Source organism: Phaseolus vulgaris, chromosome 4 (assembly GCF_051622355.1).
Source record: "Phaseolus vulgaris cultivar YP4 chromosome 4, ASM5162235v1, whole genome shotgun sequence".
Classification (NCBI taxonomy): domain Eukaryota; kingdom Viridiplantae; phylum Streptophyta; class Magnoliopsida; order Fabales; family Fabaceae; genus Phaseolus; species Phaseolus vulgaris.
In genome coordinates, this window is record NC_143501.1 from 48,238,819 (window position 1) to 48,251,450 (window position 12,632).

At 31.3% G+C, this 12,632-nt stretch overlaps 1 protein-coding gene across 1 annotated transcript; it reads right to left on the reverse strand.

The window, feature by feature from the left end:
• Positions 1-346: 346 nt before the first annotated feature.
• On the reverse strand, positions 347-7,014 carry LOC137837996 (rust resistance kinase Lr10). The gene is given in 6 exon segments (XM_068647192.2): positions 347-1,575; positions 2,510-2,545; positions 2,774-2,911; positions 3,856-4,017; positions 6,044-6,145; positions 6,749-7,014. Coding segments are annotated over 6 exon segments (1,641 nt in total). The 5' UTR covers positions 6,849-7,014; the 3' UTR covers positions 347-472.
• Between the last annotated feature and the right edge of the window lie 5,618 nt (positions 7,015-12,632).

The window sequence follows — 12,632 nt, forward strand, 5'->3', positions numbered from 1 at the left end:
CTTTGAAAAGTATTGTATAAAGGTAAAAAAAAAACTAAAGTTGTTAACAGTAAAAAAAATAAAGAATGATAAAATCAAATACATGATGTTCGAAACTCATGGATGCAAATAAGCTTTTTTTCTTTGTGTTCTACATTCTACCAACTTGGTATCTAATTAGATATCAATTTAGAAATTATTTATCAATAATAGAAACTAATTTAGATATCAATAATTGTTTTAGTCTCTAAAATAATATCTAATTTAATGAATATAGCAACTAATTATTTTTTGTCTCAAAAATTGGTTTCAATTTAATGATTTTCTAGTAGTGATATTTGTTTATTTGCATTAAATGTAACATTAGTTTGATGATGCACATAAAAGATCCATTAGCTTTACATATTCAAAAGTACCAAATAAATATGTTGAGAGGTTGGTTTTACAAAGTAACTTCAAACATTTGCCTAGAATCCAGATGTAGTAATTAAATTTAAGAGGAAGATTCTGTTGTCGATCTTGTAGGTGAAGAAAACATAGGTTTTGGTGGCATTTTAAAGAAATTGATGTTGCCTTCTAGCATGTCCACTACTTTACTCATTGTAGGTCTATCATTTGGAAACGTTTGAATGCACCATAAACCTACTATAGTCATTCGCTTTGCAATCTCATTTTCTTCCGTGGTCATCTCTTCATCAGGTCTTAAATCCTTGTTCAACGCAAGCCTCTTGTGTATCAAATGTGGGAAGTATATCTCACTTGTATGACTAGCTTCAGCATTAATGTTCTTCCTTCCTCCTACCATTTCTAGCAACATCATCCCATAACTGTAGACATCAGACTTATGTGAAACGCCACCAAATTGTCTATTGCACATTTCTGGAGCTACATACCCCATTGTCCCTCTAGTATCCGCCATGGAAATAATGCTCTCTTTTCTAGGACAGAGCTTTGCTAACCCAAAATCTGATATCTTGGGATAAAAGTTCTCATCCAACAGAATATTATGTGGTTTTATATCAAAATGTAAAATTCAAGTGTTGCATCCCTTATGTAAGTACTCCAACCCTCGAGCTGTTCCTATTGAGATTTGGTATAAATTCTCCCAACTCAATGATATAATGTTTTCTGCCTCTCTTTTATATATATACTTTTCAAGAGAACCATTAGCCATAAACTCATAGATAAGAGCTTTCTTGCGACCTTCAAAGCAAAATCCAAGAAGTGACACAATATTAACATGAGAGGTTCTACTAATGCTAGCAACCTCATTGATAAATTCTTCTCCATTTCTTTTGGATGCATTCAATAATTTTACAGCCACAGGGATGCCTGAGGGTAATTGTCCTTTGTACACTTCACCAAAACCACCTTGACCAAGTTTAACTTTGAGGAAATTGGTCATTTTCTTGACTTCTGCAAATTTGTATCTTTTTTGTGACTCAGCTCCATGAATTTTTAAAAATGCTTCAATATCTTGGTCATTCTTTGTGGTCAAACCAAATTTCATCGATGGAGTGAATAACTTGTATCTAAAACAATAAATTATAATACATATAGTGAATACTCCCATTACCACACCAACACTTGTAATGCCTGCACTAACAAGTATAGTAGGAGAGTTATGAGTTAATAAATAAGAGATATAATTTTATTTTGGAAAATTAATTTTATTAGTTTCATATTCCTCCATGAATCTAACCCTAAATAAATGAGGCTTCTGTAAGATAAAACTCATTTTTAATGCCACTAATACTAAAAAACAATTAACTTTTGCACATAAAATCATTTGTGCATCTTCATTCAATTTATTCAATTTTAACATACATGCATGATGTTGGTCTCTAAACTTATATAAATAGCAGTTTATTTGGTGTTCTATTTTGAGCAATTTCATCTATTTGGTATTAATAAAAAATAAAATCTATTTTGAAATTGTACGTGGATAGTATTTGGGAAGGTAGACACAAAGAATTTTTTAAACAAGAGAAAGTTTATGGATGAAATATTACACATAGCCTAACTTAAAACCTGAACTTGGATGAAAAACAAAGCTTCTCCTATTAACTTTTCCTATTGTGATTGGATTTTATGCTCTGTTATATGTTTGAAAATAACTAGGTAGTTAATATAGGTAGAGTGGCTCAATTTCTCTGCTACAACTAAATTTGCACTGTTGTGTTTTCGTAGGTTCTACTTGTGTTGGTTATTGTTGCTACTTGACCTATGTAGTTTATCTTAACTCTTTTTCAATATTAAATGGTTGAGAAAGGCTAATAAATCTTGCATGAATTTTGCATTATTTGTTCTTTCTTCATACACTAAAGTGTTTATATTATTGCAAAGGATAACTTTCCCTATTTGAAAGAATTTTGAAGTTATATAGAAATATCTATTCATGAAAAACTAGAACACGCAACCTTAGATTATGTATGTAATTATCCATTCATTGAAATGGATTATATAGATTTGTAGTATATATAGCTTACAATAGTGAAACAGTACATATAAAGGACAATTGATATATTACCTATAATGACTTTGCTTTTCCAAAATAGGTGTTTTCCTGCAATAATCAAATTATAACATAAGTGTAAATATAACTTCACCATATTTATTTTGTGAGATTGAGTTAATTAAAGTTTAATCCTAATTATTAAAAATTGATCATAGCAAGATTGATGATATAAAATAGATTGATAAATATTACAGCATTTAAGTATAGGCAACATATTAATCAGTATGAGATATAAGAGGAAAGAATAAAAGACACATGAATCATAATAAAAGTCACCTAATGTGGTTCTTTCTGTTGGTATTGATAATGGCGATATCGATAATGAAGGAGCAGGCAATGGAACTGGTGCTGGTGCTGGTGCTGGTGCTGGTGCTGGACTTGCCGATGAATTTGCTCCTAGTGAGGAGTTTGTTTCTGATAGTATGATGATAATCAATGAAGATATATATAAACATATTAAATGGTGACGTATTAGAAGAAAAAAAAATAAACACTTGATTGAATTTTATTATAAAGTGTTTTTTTAGAAGTGGAGGGGGAAATTTTGTAAACATAAAAAAAAAAAATAGAAACCTAATACACAATCATTAATTAGAAACCAATTTAAAAAAAAAATTATTAATTTTTATATTAACTAAATTAGATATTATTTTAGAAACTAGAAAAATTATTAATTTTTAAATTAGTTTCTATTATTGATAAATAGTTTTTAAATTGGTATCTAATTAGTTACCTTAGTTTTAGCTATCAATTATTTAGATAATAAAATTAGTATCTAAAATCTTGGTATCTAACCTAAACCTTAAACCAATTTAGAAATCATTTATCAATTATAAAAAATAATTTAGATACCAATATTTTTTTAAGTCTCTAAAATAATTTATTTTTTTTAAAATTAGTTTTTATTTAATAATTTTCTTGTAATGACCAGATTACATTGGTATATGCCGTTCTAGTTCTATCCACTAAACTATCTTCCATAAAAGTAAAAAAAAAAAGGTAAAGTATTTAATATACATAAAAAGTAAGTATCAAATAAACGAAAACTAATAAATATATTAATTTTTTATTTCATTATATTTTATTCTAGTTTAGTATATATGCTAATAAAATGAACACACATAAATAAATAAATATATATATAGAGAGAATTTAAGTGTAGCAGCTGTAATATGCAGCTTTGTTGGGTGTTGTTTGTAATGTTAGGAGTTGAATGTTTTGAAAGATTTTGTATAAGAATTAGAATATTTTTTAAATATTTTTATTATTTATTCTTATCTTGTTGATAAAAAAAATAGAGAGAAAGAGAAAATTAAAAGTTAAAATTTATTAGAATGAAAAGAAGGAAGAAGCCATACCATTTCTGATTGATTCGTAAGGTGAGTCAGGAGGAGGATATTGAAAACCTATGCCACTTGTTTCATTCCTAAAGTTGGCAGATAACACACGATGAACATCATTCTCAGGTGTGTCCTTAGCAAATTCATCACTTCCCGGTGACTGTGTCATACTACTGCACTCTGTTTATGAGAAAAATTGTCACACTACAAGAAAACAAGGATCTAGAGTGGACAAAAGCATACGCTTATGCAACAGGTCCTCCTGGTGATAAAGAAGCTTTAACCACTACACTAAATAAATTCTTTTGTCATAATATGATTTGTATTATACTTATTATTATTATTAATGTGGAGAACGTGAAACATGCATGGCCGCGGCCGACGCATATGCGTGGATCGCGGCCGATGCAAACTGATTTTTTTAAAAAAAAAAAATTAAATCCACAAGTGCGTTCGTTTTGCGTCTGCTATTTTGCGTGAGTTTTGCGCCATTTTAGCCGACGATATTAGCGTTTGTTGCTGGTCCACGCAAATATTTGGAAGCTAATAGCTTGTTTTCTTATAGTATCAGCAATAATAATAATAATGATTCATACCAATAGCAACTGGTAAAAGAAATATTCTTTTAATATAATTTAATATTTTGTAGTGGAATGTAGTTTTATTTTGCATGTACTTCTTACTATATATTTTTAAAAGTTAAAATAAATATGATATTTTCAATTTATCCTCCAACATAAAGAATAAGTTTAATATGAGAAATTAATATTTTCGATGATGAATGATAGAGTAAGAGAATGATGCTATGTTAGGTCATTAAGAGATTGACCCAAATAATCCAATAAATTAGACATGATCTAAACTTACATAATAGATTAGCATCACAACCAAATTACCTAAGATTTTAATACAATAAGTTTATGAATATTCTAGGTTCACTACAAGAAAATCATGAAATAGAAACCAATTTTAGACATAAAAAATAATTAGTTGTTACAGTGACTAAATTAAATACGACTAAAAAATTCTTTGGTTTCTAAATTAGTTTTTATATTGTTAAATATTTTTTAAATTGGTATCTAATTAGTTACCAAGGTTTTAACTACCAATTATTTAGTTTTTAACTTTGGTAGCTAATTAGATACCAATTTAGAAAGTATTTAACAGCAATAAAAACTAATTTAGAAACAAAAGAATTTTAATTTCTAAAATAATCCCTAATTTAGTTATTATAGCAACTAATTATTTTTTGTCTCTAAAATTACTTTCTATTTCATGATTTTCTTATAGTGTTATACAACTTTCTCATTTCTACTTAAAATAAGATTTAATTTAGCATTTGAATTTTCAATTGTTGATCTCTTCTATATTAGTATAACTTCTCGACACTTACTTAAAATCTTCTCAAAAAGACTTTCAATACAAGAGTCATTCATATAAATTGTACTTATATCTAAATTGGTCATCAAAATGAATTATTAACTTAAATACCACTATTAAAATTTTCAAAATATTCACTTTAAAAATTCAACAATAATATGACATGATATGTTTATCATACTGACATAATATTTATTACAAGAATAATATCGACATAATTATAATTAATAAATATATTTTTTAACAAAAATTGTTGAGACATAAAAAAGAGAGTAAATTTATGAAAATACACTATACATAAATTTACAATTATCTAATAAACAATATTCATTCTATTGCGTATGATATACTATACGTTTACAAGAAAAATTGGAATTGAATAAACTAAATTATAGCTCAACAATGAACATGTTATTTAATAAAAATTTGTGTCTAGTTTTTTTATGTAATATTTTTTATATTTTTAAAAAAATTATGTACCAAAGGTCTCTTATTATTATAAAATGTTAGAAGAAACTTGATTCTATATGTTTTACAGTCATGACAAAAATAATTTAGTATTCATCCAAAACTATGTTTAGAATTATATCTCATCATTTAACAAACCTTTTTTTACCCTATCCTTTAATTACTATTTAGGTTAACCTTATTTTGATAATAATTTATATTTTTTATAAAATAAACTATATAATTTGAACAGCTAAAAGCTCATGTAGTAAAACTATCAGCACTCTTCAGTCTTACAGGGACCAATTTTTACAAATACAAAACAACAAACATAAAAATGTGCATAATTAAAATTAAAATAAAAAAACAAATTACATACTTTTTATATCCTCGCACCCCATGAAGAGATTATTCAGTTTAAGGTGGCCCCCATGATTGCCTTTATCCAGTGCTTTATTTTTTGTCCATAAGTGCTTTACACCTGCAGCAATAAACTTTTCAATAATCATTTTTAAAAAGACACTTTAATTCGTAAAAAATGAGTGAAATTTTAATTCCAAGTTTTTAAAAATATCTCATTTCATTTAAAATTTAAAACAAATTATTTTATTCCTTATTAAATGAGTAAAATTTTGTTTTTTATTTATGTAAAATCTTTTTCTTACTTTATTCTTTCAAATTTAAAATTAATTATGGCTGGTGTTCTTAATATTTATTTCAAGAAAAATAAATAATATTCATTTTATAAATCTTAATAAAAAATTCAAACTCGACATATATATACTTGTGATCATTAATTTATCTTTTATTTTATATATATATATATATATATATATATATATATATATATATATATATAGCTTTTAGATTATGTTCACTGTGTTCTTCGCTTATGCATAAGATCCATTCCAGAATATGAATAACAACTAATCATGATACAGAAATCAATAGAATGAAAACTACACACACATCATTTTCTCTTCATCTTCTATTTCTTAGCAACCAAATAAGCTTTAAGAAGTGTAGAACATCTGATACATGTGATTGCATGCATGTGTATAATTAATTAGAAAGGAAAACGTACCCTGAAACACAGACCAAGTGTTGCTGTTACTGCTACCAGCTGGAAGAATAAGTGTTGCAGTTAAAGAGAAGAGGAGGAGTAGATGGATGTGGAAAACCATGAGTTTCAATGCACATGGAAATGGTAAAACTTGAGGTAGCTACTTCTTAAACTTAAAGGAGTAGGATGTGGGAAAAGTGAAATAAAATCACAATTTAAATAAGATAAAAGGTCATAAAAGATTAACTTTATTTATTTGTTCTCATCTTTGCTTTCTTTTCAGTTTATAAACAGCAAGAAAGGAATCACCCTAGCAAGAGTCTTTGTAATTAAGGGAAATGACATATTTTATTATGCCATTTAGAACATTAAACCTATAACATTGTGTAGAGAACAATGTGTTTTTTTATTATAAATTACATTGTATATAAAAAAATTTATGTGCGTGTAATTAATATTTTAGTTAATAAAATAGTTAATATGAGTATTGTGAAGCAGTGTGGAAAGTGATATATGCTTTTTTGACGTGGTTGTTAGAGGTTTATGGGAGACAATGATAGTCCCCACACGTTCTTTTTTTGACCACTAAAGCAATGCAATTATAGTGAAGGAAGACTTGTAAAATAAATAGTAAAGGAAGAAATTTCCTCACTTTTAATTACATTAATTTTATTTTATTTTTTGTCCTGTGATTTAGATAATTTTATAAAGGAAAAAACAATCTAGATAGTGTTTCAAGGAAAAAATAATATATTTAAAAAAAATGATAAAAACATATTTAACCTAATTTTTAAAAAAGGTAGAAATTTAGCCATAAATAAATCACAATATCAGTTTAAAATATGATAATATAATAAGTTTATAAAAAAAAATCTGATATCATACTCTTCTTACTTTTCTATTATCAAATTTTAATTTATAATTACTCCAATAATGTCTTTCTTGCATATTGTAAAACAACTTCTTTAATATACTAATTATCTTCTAATGCTATGTCGATGAAAGTGTGTTTTCTTTTTCTCTTTACCACTCTTGTATGATGTATAATTTTCTCTTATTTGAAACGACATATTTTAATTAAATATCAAAGCTTCTTAGCAAATCTTTTACTTTATGTTTGTAAATGTACATATTATTCGCAGACAATAGAAAGAAAAGTGAAAATGTAATATATAAAATATTTTGAATTATCTTTATTTTATAAAGTAATTTATGTTAACATATTTTTATTCGGAAATATAAATTTTTATTTATTAAGATTTGATAAGATATTTTTTATTTTAATTTAAAATTTATTTTAAATATATTGACTTATTCTCTCCACACAAGCTGCAATTTTGCATCTCGTAAAGATAAAGATAGAAAACTGAGATATGTGTGCGTGTATGTATATAATAAAGGTTTCAATACTAAAACTGAGACAAGGTTGTCTCGCGTCTAAAAAGTGTTTCGCGTCTAAACCGTGTTCGAGATCACAATTTATTATACATGATTCAGAGCAAATCTCACCTCATCGAGTAATTAAAGTCTATTATTTAATATAGTATCAGAGTCATTTTGAGTCTATTTTAACGAGTGTTTGTTGAGCTTATCAGGCTACCCGCTATCGGACTGTTATCGGACCGCCCATAATATGTTATCTCACGCACGAGCTATCATTCTTGACGTGAGGGGTGTGTTGGAGATCCCACATCGTCCTAGAGATGAGGACAATTCATTATATATAAGTGTGTAAACTTCACCTCATCAGTCGATTTTATGGAGTTAAGTTAAGCTTTTGAAATAAACTGAATCAAAAGAAATTGAAAAATGGAAAGCTAGATAAATGGATCATATTACATCATATCTTTTTTTTTATCAAAAAAAAAATATAATAAAGGAGGTACTTCAGGGTTACCTCAACCCGTATAAAAAAAAAACCATAGAAGCCAATACTACATCCGACTCATATATCATAACCATGAAGCCAACTCCAACACCTACACAACAATCTCAGACCCAACTATGCCAATGGAACAAAGATAGCATCTACACATTCTCATTCTTCGGTGCCTATTCAAAACTAGGTGCAAACTAAGTGATTGTGGCCACATAGCATTATATACACCAATAAGCATTCAGAAATAATGATTCAGAGACCACGTGCATTTTCCTAGATGTTCCAGCACAACATCAGCTTATATAGGCATAGAGATTGCCACATGTCGATCTGCAAACCGCTTCATGCCTTCATTTCCCCCCCTCCACCGAATTCTTTACCCACACTAACCGAACAAGCTTATCCAAGTTTCCACTCTTCATTGCTCTGCTTACCTTGCGGGCTGACTCTCTAAAGCTGCATATAAAGTTGTTATCCAAGAAGTAACGCAGCTGCCTTAGTATATATTAGCATCTACTCCCCCTGCTCCTTCATTCACCAGTTCTGACCCCAATCAAGATGCCCCTTAAACTTTCTAGCAGCTCCTCTACCTGTGCTAACTTCCTTGTAGTTACCCTGCTACGCACACCCATCCAACACCACCTCTTATTTATCCATATTAACAGCTCAATTCTAGCATAGGGTCTCCCTTCCACATGCTAGTTTGCTAATAAGCAATGTCTAGACATTGTTCATCTTCCCTGGACCAGCAACGGCCTTAGACGTCTACACCTTACAGGTCCACCTACAGAATTCATTTGACCACGTTCCACTCCTTACTTCATCTACATACCTAACACCAAACTCCCTATACCCTTACTAGCCTTCCTTCACCCATCCTAACCAACCAATTCCTATCATTCTGCTTCCAATATGCCTTATGTAGCATGTTTCAGCAACATACCACAAATGATTTATGTACTTCTTCATTTCAGCGTACATGCGTCACCCGAATAAAAGGTTGACTTCCGATATGATCGTGCATGCCACTCTACTCTGCTCCATACACACAACCTCAAAAAGAACTTATGACAGATGCTACTTCCCCCAGCTCTACTCCCTCCACTAGACATATCTCCCCTTTTTATGTGGCATGCATAGCCCACACTTTTCAGCATATGCTTACAAGTCTAAAGACTATAGCAGCCCAATATTACCGCATCACCACAGCAAAACTTAACCTGCATACCCCAAGTAGTCTACCTCCTGATAATTAGCAGCAGCTTTTAATACAGATGACAGGATTCAGATGCCAATCAGAGAAAGCATAATTGAAGGACCAGCCCTATGCTTCAGCCACAACCATGATCTCAATTGAACCAATAAGAAAATTTCTTCTGCATCCGCAATCTTTTGTTTAAAAATGATTGAGTTCTTTGCTCCCATATACACCTTATAACTACCGCCTATATACCTTTCCAAACTTGATTCAAACTTGATTCTGCTTGGTAGTCATAAAGGATAAGTGAAAAACTCTCAAAGTGGTGCTTCAAATCCTTATCTTGGACAAAGAGAATTCCTATTCACTTAAGGCACTGGGACCATACTCGTTGGGTAAGGGGACATTCTACAAACAGGTGTTGAGCTGCCTCTTCAGAAGCCTGACAAAACACACAAGTCAGAGAACTCACTTGCACCCCTCTTGCAGCAATCTGTCCCATAGTCCCTTCCAGGCAGTAAATAACACATTACGTAGGGCTTTACTTTGCCACACAGTTTGAAAACACCATCAACCATACTACTATCAGAATCAGCTAAGCATACATAAGCAGATTTGATATGAGTTGGATTGATCATAGACACTTTTAAACTCTTGAAAACAACATTATAGGAGAAGGATAGCAACAATTTAAGGATCAAAGAGTGCTTAAAACAAAGGAAACGAAATTCAAACCACAAAACAACAAGCTGAAAACAGAAATGGAATCAAGGAAGCTTAAGGAGTCATCAATGGAGTCATAGCCTTCCAAAATGATGATCCAAACTCATTAAGAGTGCTATTTCCTTGTACACAACCATGGAACAAGATATAAAACGCAATTGAATACAGAAAACACAAGAACCGAACAGAAATTGAAGAACAAGCTAAGAAATACAAAACCAAACGGTGAAAAGGATGAAGAACACTAAAACAAACCAAACTACCGATTGAAATTGCAAGAGATGAAAGAATGAACACTTATTGGATGAAGCTTGCTGGATTTGAGAATTTGGAACTGCATCACGCCACTTGGAGTCTTGTTCCAAGATAAGTGAAAGGTTGCTGCCACTTGAAGCTCTCCATTGGCACACAAGATAAGGCAAAGGAAGAAGGAGACAACAAAACTCACAATTTCTCTCTAAACTTGAGTATAGTTTCTCTACATCTAATTTCCAATTCTGAATTTTACAAGAGCCCACACCTCTATTTATAGTGTGAGGGTGCTGAAAAATAGGTGGGAAAATTCAAATGAAACTCATTTGAAATTCCCACAAAAAACGAAGTCACATGGGAGGTGTGACCTTTTTCTACTATGACACCTCCTAAAAACTACACCTACACCTACTCTCCTAAGTCACATGGACAATGTGACTTTATTTTACATATTCACACTCCTTTATTTAATATCCACACCTCCTACAACTATACAAGAGTAATTCAAATGATTCTCTTTTATTTAATGCTTGGCCTTGCCCCTCATGGGATGGACTTGGGCTTTTTGGGCTTTGGCCTTCTTGGGCTTGGGCTTTGGGCTTGGGCCCCATCTTTTGCAAAGACTAATAAGAAGAACTTTAAATGCTTTGGCCCTTGTCCATTTCTTCTATTGATAACATCTTTTTGATTCTCATCAAGATTTAACTGAGAAACCCCCCAATACATCCTCTCCCCACACCAGCAAGTCTGGTTCCTCCCTATCCACATGGCCTCTGGAAACATAACTCAGCAGCTCCTGTTCTAAGACAGATTCCCACTCGTACCTTACCCTCCTCCACCTCAGCCTCCATTACCACACCGACTCTTCCCATCCACCAACCTCGCCTATTGTCATCCCCTGATCCAGCGACAAAGAAAAGAGCCTAGGATACATGTTAGCTAGGTTATTGGTGCCAACCCAAATATCTTCCCAGAATCTAACTCTATTTCCAGAGCCAACTTTCCATCGAATTGCTTTTTGGAACCAACCCCCTTCTTCTCCATCTCCACATACACAATAGAGATCTCGCCACCACCGTGAATGAAATTTCACAGCGTTTTGACTCCGATTAAAGTCCATCCCATATTTGGCAACCAGAATGTCTTTCCACTTACCTTGTTACCATTCGCCACCTCCATTTTGCCAACAGAGCACTATTAAAGTTTCTGGGATCTCTTATCCCCAATCCACCTCCATCCATGGGTTTACATACATTCTCCCAACTAACCCATCATATTGATGTGTGATCTCTTTCCCAAGCCCACAAAAACTTCCTCTGGATACTAATGATACTATTACACACCGCCACCGGAGCTCTGTAGAAAGAGAAGTAAAACAGAGGAAGGGCAGAAAACACAGATTTGATGAGACAAATTCTTCTCGCAAAAGATAAAAAGCGTCCCTTCCAAGTACTTAAACGAGCACTTATCTTATTCAGGATTGACTCCCAAAACTCCTTCTTCCTTGGGTTACCACCTACTTCTAAACCCAAATATATGAACGGTATCCTCATTATAGTACAATTTAGAGTTTTTGCATAGCATTGAAGGGAGTTTCTCTCAACATTTATTCCTGCTAACTTAGACTTGTAAAAGTTGATCTTCAGACCAGAGACAACCTCAAACCACCTGAGAATAGCTTTAATAGTAATAACATTCTGGAAAGTATCTTCACACATGATAAGAGTGTCATCCGCGAACAGTAACAAACAGAATTCAGCCTCATTCCTCCCCACTTTAAGACCTTTAAGCATATTCTCCTTTAACCCTTGTCTAACTAGCCCAGCCAATCCTTCAACAACAATGAGGAATAG